The following is a 21,398-nucleotide window of genomic DNA, read 5'->3' on the forward strand; positions in this document are numbered from 1 at the left end:
TCAATTTGCATTTTAAGTAATGAAAAATATGAAATACCCGTAACTAATGAACTGCTGGGAAGACCTCTAACGCACCTTCCATCAGCGCATATTCTGTTCTGTCTTAATTGGTACATTAGTGTTATTTAGCACATTCAACCAAGTATCCTTTCCTCATGACTGTATCACAGATCATGGTGTTATCTTGTAAATCATCTTTTATGTATATATGATGTTTCTTTTCTTTTTCTCTCTTACACATATTTCATGCAACTGTTTCCCTGCGCTTTCTCAACGTGGAAAGTTGGGTCTGTCCGGTTTACATTAAATTCTAAAGTATAGTTCTAAGCCCGCTCTGTTTGGAAAGCGGCATGAGATAACTTAAGTTGGGATTCGGAGCCGAATGAAGGGAACCGTCTCGGCTTGAGCTCAGCTTTTATTATGAAAGCACAGTGTTGCTTTCAGCTTCGCTCCAACTGCCTGTGGCTGACTTGACACAGCTGAGGGTCCCTCCCGTGCAGGCACTCAATTGAGGGCACAGCCAAGCTGCTGATCCGCAAACATGGATACGTCCTGAAGATTATCTTCAAATCTGGCAACATTCGACCTCAACAACGTCTTTGCTTTGGTACACCGAGGAATGATTAAATCTTTGCTCCAGTCCTGATGGAAATGCAAATCTAATCTTCAAACTGGTCCGTGACGCTCCCTTGAAGATTAACTGTCTCAAACTGTGTGTTCGACACATTCTCATGGTAAAATAAAATGGGTTCATGTAATTTCAACTTTGCTTTTTTTTCCCTCCCCCACTTGAAACTGAGACAGTTGCATTGATAGAAAACTGCTGAATTTGATGCTCGAAAAAAAAAAAGAAAGACAGAAAGAAGCATCAGTAGTTTCTTGTGGTTACTGTGAAGACACGTTTTATTGATTTCCCTTGAAATGAACTAATTTGAAGTCTAAATTAGAAAGTTTGTGTTATTTCTTGAGTTCCACACTTGAAGGCACCAATATTGCAAACTGTTCTTAAAAAGGCTCTAAGCAATTTGTCGCCTGAGATGAAAAGGCAAAAATGATCAACAGTCATTAGTAAAGAATCCCTGCGAAATAAGAATGCATCCATCAGTTATGTAATTGAATAAGAATGCATTTTCCTCTAAAAGGCATAATTAATCCACATTGAGAATTTAAGAATGCACTCAGTCTCGGTTGGGTTGGTTAAACGTAGTGTTTATGTTATGAATGAAATTGTGCAACATGATTTTTTTTTTTTTGTCTGTGTGTGTATGTATCAGAAATCAAAGCTACAGCTAATGATATGCAGAGGACAGGGGGAGGGGGGCACTGGAGTCCAGTCTAGAGCGTCAGACACTCATCGTGTTATTTGGTGTCATCTAGTGGTGAATAATGACGGTGGCTTGGATGGTAGCAGGCCGGCCGCCATTGTGTTACTATTAAACAAACATGTGGAAGTGCCAGACGGGTGTGTTGTTGATCCAAAGCAGACTTACATGCAAATCCATTTCAGTGTCTTTCATCTTTGCTACTGACGCTCATTCACACTGTTCCTTTTTTTCGTTTTATTACATTATATTTGACTGCTACAATATCACACACAGTTAGCAGATTTATTCTCTTAATGTCCATGACTTTCTTACTTTTTTTGCCATGTATTTTCTTTTCTCTGTCACTGGTAGCATGATTTCTCAGTGAGTACATACATCCTATGACTTGGTACTCAGGATTCAGGATCTATAATTTGATCCGGGGGATCACCTCCAAAAGTGCATCACATGACCGACAGTTCTACTAAATATCTCTAAATCCGCCCTGTCATTTTTCAGATATTTTCCTGAAATCAGTCCTGTTTATAGACTGTAGGGTGCCAGTGTGGGAAACAAAGCTCTTCACTAACAGCTTTGTCTCATGACTCACCGACAGCTTGTGACTGAACTGCGTCACTCAACACACGTGCAAACACACACACACACACACACACACACACACAGCTTTTGTAACTCCTTAATTTATCATGCAGTGATCAACGCTAATAATGAAAATATTCTGTAGGTACATCATTTGTCACTAAGAACATTTTTTTTCTCTTCAGTTGCTTCTAAATGAGCGGTGACAAAAGAATTGTCACAGTAGACATAAGAATTAAAAAAACCTTAAACCAATTTAATCATAATAGATCTCAAAATATAATTGGTATATTAAAAAAATAAAAACACAAGTCAACAGTGAGTACTCTAAAATCTACGACAGTCAGTTTCTACTAGAATCGCTAATGTAAGGAAAAGCCACTATTTATACACAATAGTTATAACCTGATAACACACCCTCATATGTTATTTGCAGTATAAATGATAAAGTACAGTTATGGTCCAAAAACGTGAATATGCTGTCGGTGCACTTGTATAAACCCTAAAAGTTTGCCCTCGTGTCTTCCATCTATTGTTCAGCAGTTGAAATGATGATAGACTATAAAAGTACTTTGTTTTGATTCATGATTTTACTTCTTAAATGTACACACCACCACTGCTCACGCTGTGAGAATCAGGTTCAATTCTTGAGGCTTTATATCCGATAAAAACAGGAGTGTGTGGAAGCGGATGGAAACTGGACTGGTGGGACATAGTTGGGTTGCCAGAACAGGTTCTAGAATACAGTGAGGCGTTTTGGCTTATGTACAAAGAGTTTCCTGGTGTATAAAGACTTGCACCATGGTTGGAGCTTCTCAGAGAAGAGTGGGGAACCATGCTAGCTTGGTAAAACAGGGAGGTGTTTTCAGGCAAACCTGGGTTAAAGACCACTGGAGGGCTGATTAGAGCTCCATCTGCTGTCATTATTTGAGAGACGTCCTGCAGCGGAGTCGCTAGCTGTTGTCTAGCAGAGCTGTTGCTGTGCTGCAGAGAAGGCTGATGTCTGTTGGATCTGATGCTGGACACACTGGAGATGGGGTGATACCTCATCAGAGCTGGCTGGCTTTGTGAGGGCTTATAACCTAACAAGTTATCTGGGTGGTAAATGTCAAATGATCCTTTGTCTGACGGGAAACGGCGACAGACAAACAACATGGCGGAAGCAAAAAGGAAGGCGCCGGTCACCCAGCCGATGTAAAGAGCCTCTCCCAGTTCCCTCCTCTGGGCATCAATCAGCAAAGGGTTGTAAAAGTCCCTGATGATGACGTGTCCTGTCCAGGATACGGGGATGAAAACACAGATACAGGCCAAGAACTGCATGCCACCTGCAACCAGCAGGATTATGGTCTTAGCCCATTGATTACCCTGAAAACAAGACATGCATCGCATTCCTGCCAGAGCCACCATGAGCCCCAGTCCTGACAAGGCCACAGAGCAGCACATCAGACCCCTGGCGGCCTGTAGCTCTGGAGGCAGGAACAGCAGGGAATCGTACACCTTACACTGCATCCTGATGTTGGCTTGTCTGTAGCAGTTCATCCACAAACCCTCCCAGCGTGTCTCCATCACAATTATATTCTCCCCGATGAAAGCCGTCACTTTCCACATGGGTAATCCAGTAGTGGCTGCTGCTCCGATCAGCCCAACCAGGCCGATGCACATGGCAGCAATCTCTGAAATTCCCTGAACCATCGAGTGATGCACAAGATCCCAGCTGTGTCCCGATCTGAAATTAGGAAAGCTCGCGCAACTCAATTGCAATGCTTCAGTATCCCAGAGAAAGAGACATGTCAGAGACGAGCGCAAGGCACTCGGGCTTTTCTTCTCATCTGAGAAGTTTGTTTACTGTGAGCTGCAGTTTGTTGTGGGAAACAGACTTCATGGGCACCTGGTTGGCTCTGAGTCATGAGGGTAGGAGTGACCTCCTCTTATTTTGTGTTTATGGTTCCTCTGGTTGTACAGCAGCATGTCTGTGCTCTCCATGACATCATCAACAGCAAACACAAAGGGCAAAACTGGAAATAAGTTTTCAACTTATACATCTTCATCACGTGCTGATTTATTTTATCAACGTAGATGTCAAAACTAAATTGTGAGTGTTGCACATGTTTATATTTGTAAATATATGTAATGTGTATGAGAATGATCGAGAAAGTATAAAGTATTTGCTTTTGATCACACTCTGAAGGATTTCTACCCAGTACTTAAGTACTGAAGACGTGATTTTGCTTTTGTGGCTCTATTTGAATGGTTGATGCAATGCACTACATGTTTACGTACTGGACTGGGGTCCCCCTGTGTCTTTACTTGGTCCAGTCCTTGTCCTGTTTACCAGCGGCTTTCAATCAGTGGTCTGGGGACCACCAGAGCAGGTTTTAGGAGGTTCCTAGCTAAATAATGGGGAGTTCATTAGTTCATTTTCAAGAAGTCTACACTATTAGAAAATGTAGAAGAATTATTTTTGATAGAGTATACCTGTTACCTCGCCAATGCTACCAAAATCAAAATAACATTGAATTGAGGAGAAATATCATATGTCATATTTTAATTTTTTTTCTTCTACTTTCAAAAAGTATCAGATAGCACAAGATTTCCAGCAGCTGCATCCAGAGAATGTGGGGAAACTCTTCGAGATCTTGCCGACTTTGAGCGACCAAATTCTTGCATTTGCCCAGCGAGAGGGAAAACTGCCCGTAGGCTTAATGTCTTCACACCAGGTAAGCGACCGTATTTCTTCCTTTGTCGAACACAACACACAAGAACCATTTGTACCCTGTATCCTGGGTGTACAAATGGAACCTCGCATGTCCATTTCATTCCATTTGTACACTCTTATGGTGGTTATTGAAATTAACATGTTTAAGAACCACTGGTATTGTAAATGTATTGGAGGAGTCCACATACTGTACCAGCTATGACAAAAAAGTGTTCTGGACTTGGCATACTCTTGAGATGTTAATATCATATGTGTTTTATTTTGTAGAGGGAGCTTTGAAAGTCCTACCGAGTCTACTTCCTCCACAAAACTACAGGGGGGATGACGGAAAAGTCCACAGACCCTCCATAGAAGAGTCCTGCAAGTCCTTTGTTAATATCCTACCAGTAAGTTTGATTAGTTTAAGAAAAAAAAAAATCCCTCCCCTTTGTTGCTACATTGTCGTGGTGGGGAGGCTTGTGTGCCTCCGTTACCAACATGGTGCAGTACCTGAAGGACTTGAAGGATGCGATGCTGTTCCCACATGTGTGATTCTTGGTGACAATAAGACGATGAGCCAGGCCTTCACCATCATCTCAGACAGCGCCATCGAAGTGGACACTTTGCTTGGTGCCGTAGACCTTTGTTTTAAGGCTTATTTTGTTTTTGACTTGAATTACTCACTGGTGTGTCGCCCTACCTGGGAGTTTATGCAATCTGCCGTATATCAAATTGGTGAAGGAAAGAAGAAAGAATCCCCACATGTTGCTTTTTTGAGAACATCAATTGCGACTGAGTGTGAAGTCCTCCCAGTTTCAGTGATTTGCCAAAAAAGGTGATGGCTTATGATGCTGTTTAGTGATGGTGCTTAAAAAAAAATGTCAAAAGAAAGAAATGATTTTCTAAAGGACAGTAAAGCGCAGTTCAATTTATTTTTATTATTATTTTTCAATTGGCTTGTTCATTTGATGGTTATTCCTTTCTTTGAGTTAAATCACCTCAGTGACCTCTGTCCTTGGGTCCAATTTAACCACCAATAGAGTTTATTTCAAAAACTAGGTTGGGTTAAATGAACAACCCAGTGTTTGGTTGACATTTAACCAAGTCATATAGTTAGTTACAACCACTACACTGGGTGAAATAAACAACCCTGTACATAGTTTATATTTAACCCACTGATATAGTTAGTTACAACCACTGAAGTTGCGATATTTGACTGAAGTGAAATATCACAACCCAGTACATGAGTTACAATGATTCAACCCAGCGAATGGGTTAAGACAATGCAGATTGTAGTTGGTCCAATATTATCCCAGTGGCTGGGTTATCGTTGGGTCATTTTTTGACCCGGTTCTTTTTAGAGTGTTCATGAGGCAAAATACAAAAATGAGGGATAGGAATTTTCTGTTTTGTTGTTGTTATTTTTGTTTCCTGGTCAGATATGAATCTGGGTTCACCCCGAAAACGAACGCCAATGTTTTTTTTAATGTACTTCCATTCAAAGTGACTTGTGAATTCTTCTCATCCCTCAATTGTGCTGTGATGGTCAATGTGTGCTTGGCAAACACGACTGAGGTGCCTTCAGGTCCACACCTTTAACAAGCAGTCTGAAAGCTGCATCTCATGTTTACTCAGATGATTTTTCAGTTCCATGAGTTCCCAGGAGTGCCTGCTCATCAAAGCTTACAATACAATAAAATATCAGTCTGTTTCATTTGAAGACTGAAGCCTCGCCTTTGTGTGACTGTTTCTATACATCAGCAAAACACACATATAAAATCATGCACTGTCCTGCACAAGCATTGTTCTTACTAGGTATCTGTAAGTCACAAACTTTGTAAAGACATCAAGTACACCATTGAAAAAGACTTTTTAACCATATTTAAAGGCGTCCATATGAATGTCCAGATAAATGTGGTACTACCACATGAAATGCATTTTTTGACATACAAAACCTTGTGACTGTTATTCGGGCCTGAACCTGAAGGAACTTAAGAAAATGGTCAGGTGTAGTTATTTTAAACAGCCCTGTCTTCGCAATGGTGGATGTAGTGAATACATCCTGAAATAAATGCCAGCAGTAACAGTGACAGCAGTAAGGTGCTCCTCACATAAACATATGATCCTGTCAGCTTTTCTCTTGTCTGAGAAGTTCAGAGAGCAAATGACAAAAGTAGGGTTTTGACATTTATTTTTCAGAGGTAAAAAACAAAAGAATTTTAGCCAACAATCCAAGCATCATCACAGCTTTAAATGACAAATGTCACTAAAACAGATGAACCCCTCCCTCTGTCCCCATCCAAAGACAGCAGGTAAGGCTCCAGCCCCCCAAGAATCATCAGGAGTTTTCAATCTCATCCTGATGTCAGCTGCTGCTTTCTGTTGCTGATGTTGTTTTTAAAGCCAAAGCATGGATGAGTTAAGATGGTCCTGAACATCCACCCTTTGCACAGCTTCAGCTGGTGAGCTGAGTGCTGCTCTTCCTGGCAAACTTGGAACTGGCGACTGCAAATTGATGGTTGGACCTCTCTAACTGAAATTTCAGGGCCTCCCTAAAGTTAATCTCTTCTGTACACTTTTGGCGATTGTATACTTCTTGCTCTGAGCGCATTAACTCTATTTGGTGGAGCATGTTTTGTTGTGTGACTCGACTCTGCTCCAGTTCATGCTGCAGCTTCTCAGTCCTCTGCTCCATCTGGGAGTGCAGGTTGGCCACTTGCATTTGAAACCTTTCTTCTTGACATGCCAACTGGGTCTGCAGGAAGATGTTGAGTTGCCCGTGACGGTCACTTTCCTGTGCTTCTCCCATATGCTGTTTCTTTTTTGATGTCCTCTCTTCAGTTTGAAGCCTGTTTATTTCCTTTTGCAGTTCTTCAGTTCTCTTTCTCTCCTCATCCAGAAGGAGGTCAAACTTCTTCTTCAGCTTCAGTGTTTTCTTAGCTAGCTTAGTTCGTTCTTTCATCTTTGTGTTCAGTTCTTCCCTTTCCCGCTCAAGCTCTTCTACACGCTCTCTTAACATGACACCTGCAAACTTGCTTTTGGCTAACTCCATCTCTGTGGCTTTTTGACGGCTGACCAGTTCCCCTTGAGCTTGCAGACGAGTTTCCAGGTCTTGAACATGTGCAGCAAGCTGGTCCTTGTCCCGCTGAAGGACATTTAGCAGCACATCCTTGTCTGTCAGCTGCATTTTCATCTGGTGAATCTCATTCTCCATGCTGTTTGCTCGTGCCTCTGCCTTGGCCAGCTTCTGGGACATTTTCTTTGCAGCCTCCGTGTGATTGGATGCTTCCTCTGTGAATCTATTTCGAAGACTTTGGTGTTCCTCCTTCTCCTGCAGCAGAGCTTCCTGTGTTCCTGCGTGAACAGCCACCAAATGCTCAGCTCTCTGTGTGGCCGAAGCCAGGCTGGTGCGAACAGAATCGAGCTCTGCTTCTAGTCTCTCATGAGTCTGCAGTTCCTTTTCCAATTTAGCATCAAGCTCAGACTGTAAGGCTTTCATTTTCTCATTACAGTCCAAGAGAGTTTGACTAAGGGTATCAGAATTCTTTCTGAGATCTCGCTTAGCATCCTCCAGTTCACCCTTGAGGATCTCATTCTGATCCATGAGGCTTCTCTCCCTGGTACTCCTTTTGACCTGTGAATCTTCAAGGTCTCTTTTAAGGATATTTATCTGCTCTTGTAAGGAGGAATTCTGCTGAAGCAGCTTCTCCTCCCTCTCACTGGCCTCACTCTGCAGTGCCTGCATTTGGTTCTTCTCCTTTACTTGGTTGGCGATTACTTCGTCCACCAAGGAGCGCTCCTTCGCAAGCAGCTTCTGCGACTGACTGTTGGCGAAGTCAAGCTTTTCCATGTTGTTGACCAGTTCTCTAAACTCCAGCTGCAGGGATCTGAGGGTTTCCTCCACCTTGTGTCTCTCCTGAACCTCAAATTTGTGCTGCTCTTCAGTCCTCCTCAGCTCATCTATTGTGGCCTTGTACTTCATGGTGGAATCATGCGCTTTTTCTTGCTCCTCTTTCAGCTCAAGCTTGAGGTTTTGTACATCAAATTCCAACTGCTGATGCTTCCACTCCAGGACACGATGAATACTCTGAACTTCCTTTAGAGTACTCTTCAGTTCAGCCCTCTCCTCTTTCAGCTGGTCAAAGTCTTCTATGAAGTCCAGTTTCTCTTCTAAGAGGGGAGCATCACAAAGGCTGGAAGTGTCTGATGATGGACTGAGAACACTGTTGAAAGACACACTTGAACAGTCCGTTTCCAGCTCTGCTGCTGCCCTCTCTAGCTCAGATATCCTCATCTCTGAGCTGTCGGAACTGGATGATGGAAGAGGTGATGAAGTCAGATTTTCTTCCTTCACCTCATCTGATGAACTGGAGGATTCTGTGATTTCTTCAACACCAGCGACATCAGTGGAAAGGTCCAATTCAACATCAGACTCTTCCATCATGTCTGTCTTTGGGTTGCAATTTCTCAATTTGCTTTGAAGTGATTCCAATTTTGCCATCTCATTCTCCTCAAGTGTAGAATGACAATTGTTGGCATCTACAGGGGAATGAAGGCCTCCCTCTTCCTCTTCTTCAGGAGAGGTGCTATCTTCACTCCTCATTTCTAAGGACCTTTGCAAACTAGGGTCTTCACACCCGTTTCTTAACTCTACACTTTGGTTGTGATTCCCAACCACGGTCAAAATTGATTCCAGTATCTCCATCTCATTCTCCTCAAGTGAAGAATCATTATTGTTTGCATCTACAGGGGAATGAAGGTTTCCCTCTTCCTCCTCTTCAGGAGAGGTGCTGTCTTCACTCTGCATTTCTAAGGACTGTTGCATACCAGGGTCTTCACACTCATACTCAGAGTCTGAACTGGATTCACTAAAATCCAGGAGAATATCTCTTTTTTCACCTTGTTTTTTCAAGGTTTGTTTTTCCCAGTTGGCTTCCCACTGATATTCATCTGAATCTGAACTGGAATCATTCTCCAGTCCTGACTTAACAAATGTATATCTTTTCTTTTCTTTCGACATATCTCTGTGGAGGAATATACTGCACAATATACTGATGTGCACTTAGAAAATCTGTGTCTATAAACCAGACGGGTCCTGAATTTGCTTGATGTGATGACTCCTTCTCTTTGCAATGTGACATCTTGTACAGCAGCCCACTTACAAGATCCCTAAATCAGATCTCAGTGATCTAACTGAAGTCAAAATGACTGACAATGGATTCAGTGATGATCACTGATCTCACTGTTCACGTTATTGATGATCACTGAATCTCACTGGTCACATTATTGTGGATCCTCTGTGCTCTGACTGGGACTTCAGGCGAGGGGGAGGCTCTTACTTTCATCGACTGCTCCGTGGACTTCAGGGAGAGTTTGTTACTTTGTCCCTTATATCTTTCTCAAATCCTGGATATCCAGCATCAAGCTGTGGATGGCATGCAAAAAACATTGGGTCTTAAAAAAATTGCCACTTGTAAAACTGAATTTGGATGTCTTACATTTGAATTTGAACTGGGCAGCTTTAAACATTTTATTTAAAATATGGATTTAAATTGTGGTGGTGCAGTGGTCAGCACTGTCGCCTAAAGCAAGAAGGTTCTGTTTAGAGTCCCGGCTCGGGCAGGGAATCTTTCTGTGTGGAGTCTCCATTTTCTCCCTGTGCCTGCTGGGTTTTCTGTGGTACACCACCCACAGTCCAAAGGCAGCAAGAGGGGAGGAGGCTGATTGATACTCTGAAACCGTTGGTGTGACTATGAGTGTGCATGGCTGTCTGTCTATATATGTTGGCCCTGTGATGAACTGGTGACCTGTCCAGGGTGAAAATGAATGGATGGATGGATTTAAATAGCAAAATTTGAAATTTAACTCATTATTTGGAACTGAATTGCAATAAACTTCAAATGAAATTGAATATTATGAAAAAGAATCATTGCTTCAAAATGGCTTTTCTATCTGACTTGAGTATATATATGCATATATAGATATAAAAAGAATGTATATATACATATGTATATGCATTTACACATTCACTGCTTAACACTTCTTTAAGAGAGGCACCTGTTCTGCTTTTTGTTTTATCAATGTTTTCGTCCTGTAACCCCAAACGTGATCCGATGCACAAAAAAAAAAAGAGAGACGAAGAAAACAGTGGAGCTTCATTCAGTCCTGCCTAGGTACTGGGTCCAATGACCTATAGTTCTCTACTTATTTTTCACTTTCCAAACAGAAGCAGGTTTCATAGAGGAATAAATCCTAAACTGTGAACAAACAGCAATGTAACAATTTAATCCTGTACACAGAGAAGTTGTGTCAGGCCCAGCAATTACGGAATGAAACATATCACAACGTAAAGGTAACGTTGACAAAATTAACACAATGGAATTTACCATGCTCCTCTCTACCTTAGCAGTAATGACAGCAATATATATTAAAATATACAATGAAAGCAGACAACCTTTATGCGTACGAAAGATGACAATATTGTTGCTATTCAACAACATGCACAGCATACCTCATCTTAGGCCCAGTTTATGCACAATGTTAGCTAGTGCTAATGCATAGCTATACTGATACCTCAGACCTCCTGTAAGATATCCTTAATAATTCGTGAAACAACTGGTATTGTAATAGTTTTAGAAAATAAAAACAGATAAAAATTTCAAATACTTTAAAAATACATTTTTTTGAAAATGACTATCGCATATCATATACATGTGTCATTTCACTGGATGCCACTTCCTCAATGAATATTTATGTGCTCACATACAGTGCAGCAACATTAGACTCGGGTAAGTTCATGTGACGTAGCACACAGCTGGGAGATGATGAATGAATGAACCTTTAACTGTCCTCCAAGGTGAGAGATGTCTGTTACTCAACAGAAACATGATAAATACTTAACAATGAGTGTGCCAATATCAGAAAACTAGCTGTCACACACATTATTTCATTTAATTAAATTAAATTTGTGATCTACATTAATGGGCTGATCAAATACATATAAAACCATCAGTGTGTGCATGTCCATCCAGTAGTAATTTGTCTGGTATTAGTTCAAGTATTTTGTGGAATAAATTGATCCCTGAGCCCAAAGACACTTTGGGGTGAAGATCCTCTTGTTTGTAATATTTGTTCGCCACATTGAACATTACTTTGACCCCCTAAACACACTGAAAAACTCACCAATTTGTTACGCACATACGCAAAAGTTTGATAATCTAAAAAAAAAAAGGAAAAAAGTCCACTTTGCTCAATCGCACCACCTAGGTCAGGGGTCTGCAACCTTTTGTTTTTATCAAAAGAGCCATTTCGCCCCCTCTTTCGCCAAAGAAAAACAGTCTGGAGCCACAAAACACAACACAACTTATAAACTTTTAAAAGTTGTAAAATTATTTTAAACTGTCCCTTTAACAAACACTTACACAATGTTACAACCACTGAATAAAACAAACAGAAGTGCAGTGTGCATGTGTGGGCCTACTCTGAAATAAATAAAAGTGAACTATGCAGGCCTATTTGAGTCCTTCCTAGATTTTTTCTTTGCAGAGAGAGGCATTTCTCTAATTTTCTGATCAAGTTCCCCTTTGTTTCTGAAGTCGGAGAAGAGATGCTCTGATATTTTTATGAACATTTCTTTGATGTATTCCCCATCTGTGAACGGCTTCGTCTCTTTACGATCTCCTGAGCTGCTACACAACTGGCAACTACTTCTTTAACGTATGTTTGCTCTGTTCAGCTTTCCATTGCAGTCCTGAAATTGCTTTCTTTTGCTCATCTTCGCTTGGGTATTTTCCAATGAATGCTGAGTGCTTGAAATGAAAATGTCTTTCAACATGACATTTTTTGTTGTTTGATCATTTGTTTACACATATCAAGCACACCAGGAATCCAGCGTCGTTAGCAGTGAAGGCAAATTCATCCGTCCATGCAGAGTTAAAGTCTCCTTTTTCAACACAGTCTCATGTCATAATGAATGGGTCGCACACTCAAGAAGCCGCCTGCAGGCAAAGGCGAGGGCTATAGAAGTCGATGTGACGCATATTTTAGTTGACAAATTATTTTTTAAAAAAGTTTACAAAATTAGATGTTAAAATAGGCTATATAACTGTAGTATTAGAAAATAAAATGCAAAAATAATAATGTATAAATAAAAATTCAATTAAGAAATAACAGTTATTCATTTTCATTAAAAAAAAAATCATTTTCATTTTTTTTTTTTTGTCAACACCAAAGGGAGCCGCACCAAGGAGATTGAAGAGCTGCATGTGGCTCCAGAGCCGCGGTTTGCTGACCGTTGACCGAGGTAGAGAAAAAAGGCCCGCCATGGCCTGTAGGAATGTCCTCCAGACAACCCAGATATGTTTGACGGGGAGGAGGCCTTGGGGCCAACCCAGGAAATGCTGGTGGGATTATATCTCTAGGCTGGCCTGGGAGTGCCTCGGGCTGGCCTGTGGGTCTCCAGAGGCAGCCGACTGGTACCGACCGGTACCGGCAGGCCAAACGGTGTGCAGCTGTGGCGGTTGCCAAAGCAAAAACTCGGGCTTGGGAAGAGTTCGGTGAGGCCATGGAGAACGACTATTGGTCGGCTCCGAAAAGGTTCTGGCAAACCGTCAGTCGCCTCAGGGGGGGAAGGCGGCAACTTGCCCACACTGTTTACAGAGGGGGCGGGAGGCTGCTGACGTCAACTGGGGAGATAATTGGGCGGTGGAAGGAATACTTTGAGGAACTCCTCAATCCCACCAACATGTACTCCATGGAGGAGACAGAATCTAGGGAGTGCTTGGGGGGGCGGGGGGTTGTCCAATCTCCGGGGCAGAAGTCGCCGAAGCAGTTAAACAACTCCACGGTGGCAGAGCCCCCGGGGTGGATGAGATCCGCCCTGGGTATCTCAAGGCTCTGGATGTAGTGGGGCTGTCTTGACTAACACGTCTCTGCAACATTGCGTGGACATCAGCTGAAGTGCCTTTGGAGTGGCAGACCGGGGTGGTGGTCCCCGTCTTTAAGAAAGGGGACCAGAGGGTGTGTTCCAACTATCGGGGATCACACTTCTCAGCCTCCCTGGTAAGGTCTACACCAGGGTACTGGAGAGGAGGGTCAGGGCATTAGTCGAAACTCAGATCGAGGAGGAGCAGTGTGGTTTTCGTCCCAGCCGTGGAACCGTGGATCAGCTCGTCACCTTCGCTAGGGTGCTGGAGGGGGCATGGGAGTTTGCCCAACCAGTCCACGTGTGCTTTGTGGACTTGGAGAAGGCCTACGACCGTGTTCTCAGGAGCATACTGTGGGGGGTACTCCGGGAGTATGGGGTGGATGGCCCTTTACAAAGGGCCATTCGGTCATTCTACCGGAGGAGTGAGAGTCTGGTCTGCGTGGCCAGTAGTAAGTCGGACTTGTTCCCAGTGAGGGTTGGACTCCGCCAAGGCTGCCCTTTGTCACTGGTTCTGTTCATAACTTTTATGGACAGAATTTCTAGGTGCAGCCGGGTGGCGGAGGGGGTCTATTTGGTGGTGGGAGGGCTGTTTGTGGATGACGTAGTCCTCTTAGCGCCATTGGGCCACGACCTCCAGCTCTTGCTGGGACAGTTTGCAGCCGAATGTGAAGCGGCTGGGATGAGAATCAGTGCCTCCAAGTCTGAGGACATGGTCCTCAGCCGGAAAAGGGTGGTTTGCCTACTCCGGGTCGGGGGGGAGGTCTTACCTCAGGTGGAGGAGTTTAAGTATATTGGGGTCTTGTTCACGAGTGAGGGTAAGATGGAGCGGGAGATTGACAGGCGGATTGGGGCGGCATCCACAGTCTTGCGGGTGCTAAACCAGTCTGTTGTGGTGAAGAGGCAGCTTAGCCAAAAGGCGAGGCTCTCGATTTACCGGTCAATCTACGTTCCAATCCTCACCTATGGTCATGAGCTGTGGGTAATGACCGAAAGAACAAGATCGCGACATGCGGCCGAAATGAGTTTCCTCCGCAGGGTGGCTGGGCTCTCCCTTGGAGATAAGGTGAGAAGCTCAGTCATTCGGGAGGGACTCAGAGTAGAGCCGCTGCTCCTCCATGTCGAGAGGAGCCAGTTGAGGTGGTTCAGGCATCTGGTGAGGATGCCTCCTGGACGCCTCCCTCAGGAAATTTTCCAGGCATGTCCAACCGGGAGGAGGCCTCGAGGCCGACCAAGGACACAGTGGAGGGATTATATCTCTCGGCTGGCCTGGGAACGCCTCGGGATCCTCCCGGAAAAGCTGGTTGACGTGGCTGGGGAGAGGGCAGTCTGGGCTTCCTTGCTGAAACTGCTGCCCCCGTGACCCGGACCCACCGGATGAAGCGGAGGACGACGACGATGTCTTCGGAAACCTGATGCCAGCATGGGAAACAAAGCTCTTCACAAACAGCTTGTGACTGAACTGCTTCATTCAACACACGCATGCGTATACACACACACACACACACACACACACACACACACACACACACACACACACACACACACTCAAGAATTGAAAACAACAATTCAACCATAACAAAACTCTTAATTATATTTACAAAAATAAAAAAAACAAGTCAACAGTGACTATTCTAAAATCTAGGACAGTCAGTTTTTACTAGAATTGCTAATGTAAGGAGAAGTCACTATTTATACACAAGAGTTATCACCTGATTACTCACCCTCATATTTTATTTGCAGTATAAATGATAAAGTACAGTTATGGTACAAAAACATGAATGTGCTGTCAGTGCACTTGTATAAACCCTAAAAGTTTACCCTTGTGTCTTCCATCTATTTGTTCAGCAGTTGAAATGATGATAGACTATAAAAGTACTTTGTTTTGATTCATGAATTTACTTCTTAAATGTACACACCACCACTGCTCACGCTGTGAGAATCAGGTTCAATTCTTGAGGCTTTATATCCGATAAAAACAGGAGTGTGTGGAAGCGGATGGAAACTGGACTGGTGGGACATAGTTGGGTTGCCAGAACAGGCTCTAGAATACAGTGAGGCGTTTTGGCTTATGTACAAAGAGTTTCCTGGTGTATAAAGACTTGCACCATGGTGGAGCTTCTCAGAGAAGAGTGGGGAAACATGCTAGCTTGGTAAAACATGGAGGTGTTTTCAGGCAAACCTGGGTTAAAGACCACTGGAGGGTTGATAAGAGCTCCATCTGCTGTCATTATTTGAGAGACATTCTGCAGCGGAGTCGCTAGCTGTTGTCTAGCAGAGCTGTTGCTGCGCTGCAGAGAAGGCTGATGTCTGTTGGATCTGATGCTGGAGACACTGGAAATGGAGTGATACCTCATCAGAGCTGGCTGGCTTTGTGAGGGCTTATAACCTAACAAGTTATCTGGGTGGTAAATGTCAAATGATCCTTTGTCTGACGGGAAACGGCGGCAGACAAACAACATGGCGGAAGCAAAAAGGAAGGCGCCGGTCACCCAGCCGATGTAAAGAGCCTCTCCCAGTTCCCTCCAGCAAACACACAGGGCAAAACCAGAAATAAGTTTCCAACTTAAACATCCTCATCACGTGCTGATTTATTTTATCAAATTAGATGTTAAAACTAAATTCATTCAGTGTTGCACAAAAACCTCTGCAGTACTCTTGATGTCCACAAGTGAGCAAATATCACTTTTTTACACTATCTCTCTCTCTCTCTCTCTCTCTCTCACACACACACACACACACACAGCCATAATGTACAAAAAAGATAGATTACTCATCTACAGAATAATAGTGACATTGCATCCCCAAATATTTTCAAGATACAACAGCAATAAAAACACCAATGACACCATGTTTTACTGGCAGAGATACAAACAGTCCTTCATGTTTATATATGTAAATATATGTAATGTGTATGAGACTGATAGAGAAAGTAAAAAGTATTTGCTTTTGATCACACTCTGAAGGATTTCTACCCAGTACTTCATGAGGGAAAAAAAATACAAAAATTGGTATAGGAATTTTCTGTTTTGTTGTTGCTGTTTTTGTGGTTGTTTTTGTTTCCTGCTCATATATGAATCTGGGTTCAACCTGAAAATGAACTCCAATGTTTTTTCAATGTCCTTCCATTCAAAGTGACTTGCGAATTCTTCTCATCCCTCAATTGTGCTGTGATGGTCAATGTGTGCTTGGCAAACACTAATGAGGTGCCTTCAGGTCCACACCTTTAACAAGCAGTCTGAAAGCTGCGTCTCATGTTTACTCAGATGATTTTTCAGATCCATGAGTTCCCAGGAGTGCCTGCTTATCAAAGCTTACAATACAATAAAATATCAGTCTGTTTAATTTGAAGACTGAAGCCTAGCCTTTGTGTGACTGTTTCTATACATCAGCAAAACACACAAATAAAATCATGCACTGTCCTGCACAAGCATTGTTCTTACTAGGTATCTGTAAGTCACAAACTTTGTAAAGACATCAAGTACACCATTGAAAAAGACTTTTTAACCATATTTAAAGGCGTCCATATGAATGTCCAGATAAATGTGGTACTACCACATGAAATGCATTTTTTGACATACAAAACCTTATGACTGTTATGACCTCTGTTGGTTTCAGTGTTCGGAGATTCGCCACACTGCTGCGTGTGTATAGGTGTCTGGATTGGTAGCTGTAGTTGGTGGATGGATGTCTCCATACCATTTTTGGAAATAGTTTGTCTGAAGCTGAAGGTTGTATTGTTAAGACTGTTAATGTGCTCTGAACCTGAAGGAACTTAAGATAATGGTCAGTTATAGTTATTTTAAATTTATTTTAAATAGCCTTGTCTTTTCAATGGTGAATGTAGTGAGAATATCTATAACTGTAAAGATAATTGTGAACACAATCAATTAGCAAGAATCATCTGCTTGTTGGTCTTCTTTATTCCTGAAATAAATGCCAGCAGTAACAGTGACAGCAGTAAGGTGCTCCTCACATAAACATATGATCCTGTCAGCTTTTCTCTTGTCTGAGAAGTTCAGAGAGCAAATGACAAAAGTAGGGTTTTCACATTTATTTTTCAGAGGTTTAAAACAAAAGAATTTTAGCCAACAATCCAAGCATCATCACAGCTTTAAATGACAAATGTCACTAAAACAGATGTACCCCTCCCTCTGTCCCCAACCAGTGACAGCAGGTAAGGCTCCAGCCCCCCAAGCATCATCAGGAGTTTTCAATCTCATCCTGATGTCAGCTGCTGCTTACTGGTGTTGATTTTTAAAGCCATAGCATGGATGAGTTAAGATGGTCCTGAACATCCACCCTTTGCACAGCTTCAGCTGGTGAGCTGAGTGCTGCTCTTATTGGCAACCTTGGAAATAGCAACTGCAAATTGATGGCTGGCCCTCTCTAACTGAAATTTCAGGGCCTCCCTAAAGTTCATCCCTTCTGTACACTTTTGGCGATTGTATACTTCTTGGTCTGAGCGCATTAACTCTCTTTGGTGAAGCATGTTTTGTTGTGTGACTCGACTCTGCTCCAGTTCATGCTGCAGCTTCTCAACCCTCTGCTCCATCTGGGATTTCAGGTTGGCCACTTGCATTTGAAACCTTTCTTCTTGACATGCCAACTGGGTCTGCAGGAAGATGTTGAGTTGCCCGTGACGGTCACTTTCCTGTGCTTCTCCCATATGCTGTTTCTTTTTTGATGTCCTCTCTTCAGTTTGAAGCCTGTTTATTTCCTTTTGCAGTTCTTCAGTTCTCTTTTTCTCCTCCTCCAGAAGGAGATCTAACTTCTTCTTCAGCTCCAGTGTTTTCTTAGCTAGCTTAGTTCGTTCTTTCATCTTTGTGTTCAGTTCTTCCCTTTCCCGCTCAAGCTCTTCGACACGCTCTCGTAACATGACACCTGCAATCTTGCTATCGGCAAACTCCATCTCTGTGGCTTTTTGATGGCTGAGCAGTTCCCCTTGAGCTTGCAGATGAGTTTCCAGGTCTTGAACATGTGCAGCAAGCTGGTCCTTGTCCCGCTGAAGGACATTTAGCAGCACGTCCTTGTCTGTCAGCTGCATTTTCATCTGGTGAATCTCATTCTCCATGCTGTTCGCTCGTGCCTCTGCCTTGGCCAGCTTCTGCAGCAGAGCTTCTTGTGTTCCTGCGTGAACAGCCACCAAATGCTCAGCTCTCTGTGTGGCTGCAGCCAGGCTGGTGCGAAGAGAATCGAGCTCTGCTTCTAGTCTCTCACGAGTTTGCAGTTCCTTTTCATATTTCGCATTAAGCTCAGACTTTAAGGCGACCTCCTTTAGCAGTTGGTTAAAGGTATCAGAATTTTTTCTGAGACCTCGCTGAGCATCCTCCAGTTCACCTGTGAGGAACTCGTTCCGATCCATGAGGCTTCTCTCCCTGGTACTCCTTTTGACCTGTGAATCTTCAAGGTCTCTTTTAAGGATATTTATCTGCTCTTGTAAGGAGGAATTCTGCTGAAGCAGCTTCTCCTCCCTCTCACTGGCCTCACTCTGCAACGCCTGCATTTCCTTCTCGTGTTTGGCGATCATTTCCTCCACCAAGGAGCGCTCCTTAGCAAACAGCTTCTGCGACTGACTGTTGGTGCACTCAAGCTGTTGCATGTTGTTGACCAGTTCTCTAAACTCCAGCTGCAGGGATCTGAGGGTTTCCTCCACCTCGTGTCCCTCCTGAACCTCAAGTGTAGAATCACAATTGTTGGCTTCCTCCTCTTCAGGTGAGGTCCTATCTTCACTCTGCATTTCAAAGGACTGTTGCATACCAGGGTCTTCACACTGATACTCAGAGTCTGTGTCTATAAACCAGACGGATCCTGAATTTGCTTGATGTGATGACTCCTTCTTTTCGTAATGTTACATCTTGTCCAGCAGCTCACTTATAAGATCCCTAAATCAGATCTAAGTGATCTAACTGAAGTCAAAATGACTGACAATGAATTCAGTGATGATCACAGAATCTCACTGTCACATTAGTGATGATCACAGAATCTCACTGTCACGAGTGATGATCACTGAATCTCACTGTCACGAGTGATGATCACAGAACCTCACTGTCACATTAGTGATGATCACAGAATCTCACTGCCTGTGTAGGTTCTCTCTGGTACTCCGGCTTCCACCCACAGTCCAAAGACATCAAGAGGGGACGAGGCTGATTGCTACTCTAAAACCTTTGGTGCAACTGTGAGTGTGAATGGCTGTCTGTCTATTTATGTTGGCCCTATGATGGACTGATGACCTGTCCAGGGTGAAAATGAATGGATGGATGGATTTAAATAGCAAAATTTGAAATTTAAGTCATTATTTGGAACTGAATTGCAATAAACTTCTAACGGAATTGAATATTTTGAAACTGAATCATTGCTTCAAATTGGCTTTTCTATCTGAGTATATATATGCATATATAGATATAAAAAGAATGTATATATACATATGAATGTGCATTTACACATTCACTGCTTACTACTTCTTTTAGAGAGAAACCTGGTCTACTTTTTGTTTTGTCAATGTTTTCGTCCTGTAACCCCAAACATGATAGGATGTACAAGAAAAAAGAAAAAAAGAGATCAACGCTTATCATGAAAATATTCTGCAGGAACATCATTTGTAACTTATGTTACTTCTAAATGAGCGGTGACAAAAGAATTGTCACAGTAAAAAAAATTAATCATAATAAAAATCAAAATTTAATTATATTTACAAAAGTAAAAAACACAAGTCAACAATGAGTATTCTAAAATCTAGGACAGTCAGTTTCACCTAGAGACCTGGAAGGAAAAGCCACTCTTTATACACAGTAGTTATAACCTGATTACACACCCTCATATTTTATTTGCAGTATAAATGATAAAGTACAGTTATGGTACAAAAACGTGAATATGCTGTCAGTGCACTTGTATAAACCCTAAAAGTTTACCTTCATGTCTTCCATCTATTGTTCAGCAGTTGAAATGATGATAGACGATAAAAGTACTTTGTTTTGATTCATGAATTTACTTCTTAAATGTACACACCACCACTGCTCACGCTGTGAGAATCAGGTTCAATTCTTGAGGCTTTATATCCGATAAAAACAGGAGTGTGTGGAAGCGGATGGAAACTGGACTGGTGGGACATAGTTGGGTTGCCAGAACAGGCTCTAGAATACAGTGAGGCGTTTTGGCTTTTGTACAAAGAGTTTCCTGGTGTATAAAGACTTGCACCATGGTGGAGCTTCTCAGAGAAGAGTGGGGAAACATGCTAGCTTGGTAAAACATGGAGGTGTTTTCAGGCAAACCTGGGTTAAAGACCACTGGAGGGTTGATAAGAGCTCCATTTGCTGTCATTATTTGAGAGACATTCTGCAGCGGAGTCGCTAGCTGTTGTCTAGCAGAGCTGTTGCTGCGCTGCAGAGAAGGCTGATGTCTGTTGGATCTGATGCTCACGCTGTGAGAATCAGGTTCAATTCTTGAGGCTTTATATCCGATAAAAACAGGAGTGTGTGGAAGCGGATGGAAACTGGACTGGTGGGACATAGTTGGGTTGCCAGAACAGGTTCTAGAATACGGTGAGGCGTTTTGGCTTGTGTACAAAGAGTTTCCTGGTGCCTATTGCCATTTATGCTTAATTGTATTAGGAATGGTGTTGGTTCATTGATAAAGCTACCGGACTGAGGCTCAGGAGTGGATAGAAAGAGAGAACAGGGACAGGATAGGGAAGACAAGGGGGGGGGGGGGGACAAAAACAACAACTACAACAATAGCAGAAAAAAAACAAACAAACAAAGAAAAAGTAACAACAACAACAGAGAGGAGAAAAGAAAAAAAAGGAAAAAACATTGGTTGCAGAGTTTCCAGTGCAGGCTTACCATTTGGTTTAATATAATTTTTAGATAAATGT

The 21,398-nt window shown here is 42.6% G+C and overlaps 3 protein-coding genes and 1 pseudogene across 3 annotated transcripts; all 4 read right to left on the bottom strand.

Annotated features, from left to right (window-relative positions):
• Positions 1 to 645: 645 nt before the first annotated feature.
• Positions 646 to 3,606, bottom strand: LOC147254925 (claudin-8-like). The gene has a single exon (XM_086216512.1). The coding sequence runs from the start codon at positions 3,594 to 3,596 to the stop codon at positions 2,502 to 2,504; it is 1,095 nt and encodes a 364-aa protein (XP_086072638.1). The 5' UTR covers positions 3,597 to 3,606; the 3' UTR covers positions 646 to 2,501.
• Positions 3,607 to 7,035: 3,429 nt separating this feature from the next.
• LOC147254926 (uncharacterized) lies at positions 7,036 to 9,717 on the bottom strand. The gene has a single exon (XM_086216511.1). It carries the CDS (start codon positions 9,617 to 9,619, stop codon positions 7,055 to 7,057), a length of 2,565 nt encoding a protein of 854 aa, XP_086072637.1. The 5' UTR covers positions 9,620 to 9,717; the 3' UTR covers positions 7,036 to 7,054.
• Positions 9,718 to 15,206: 5,489 nt separating this feature from the next.
• LOC147254927 (uncharacterized) lies at positions 15,207 to 17,224 on the bottom strand (annotated as a pseudogene).
• LOC147254928 (uncharacterized) lies at positions 15,977 to 19,442 on the bottom strand. Its single transcript, XM_086215247.1, has one exon. The coding sequence runs from the start codon at positions 19,278 to 19,280 to the stop codon at positions 17,838 to 17,840; it is 1,443 nt and encodes a 480-aa protein (XP_086071373.1). The 5' UTR covers positions 19,281 to 19,442; the 3' UTR covers positions 15,977 to 17,837.
• Between the last annotated feature and the right edge of the window lie 1,956 nt (positions 19,443 to 21,398).

Source organism: Aulostomus chinensis, chromosome 10, assembly GCF_037954235.1.
Source record: "Aulostomus chinensis isolate RoL2024-O1b breed Wild chromosome 10, RoL_Achi_v1.0, whole genome shotgun sequence".
NCBI classification, from domain to species: domain Eukaryota; kingdom Metazoa; phylum Chordata; class Actinopteri; order Syngnathiformes; family Aulostomidae; genus Aulostomus; species Aulostomus chinensis.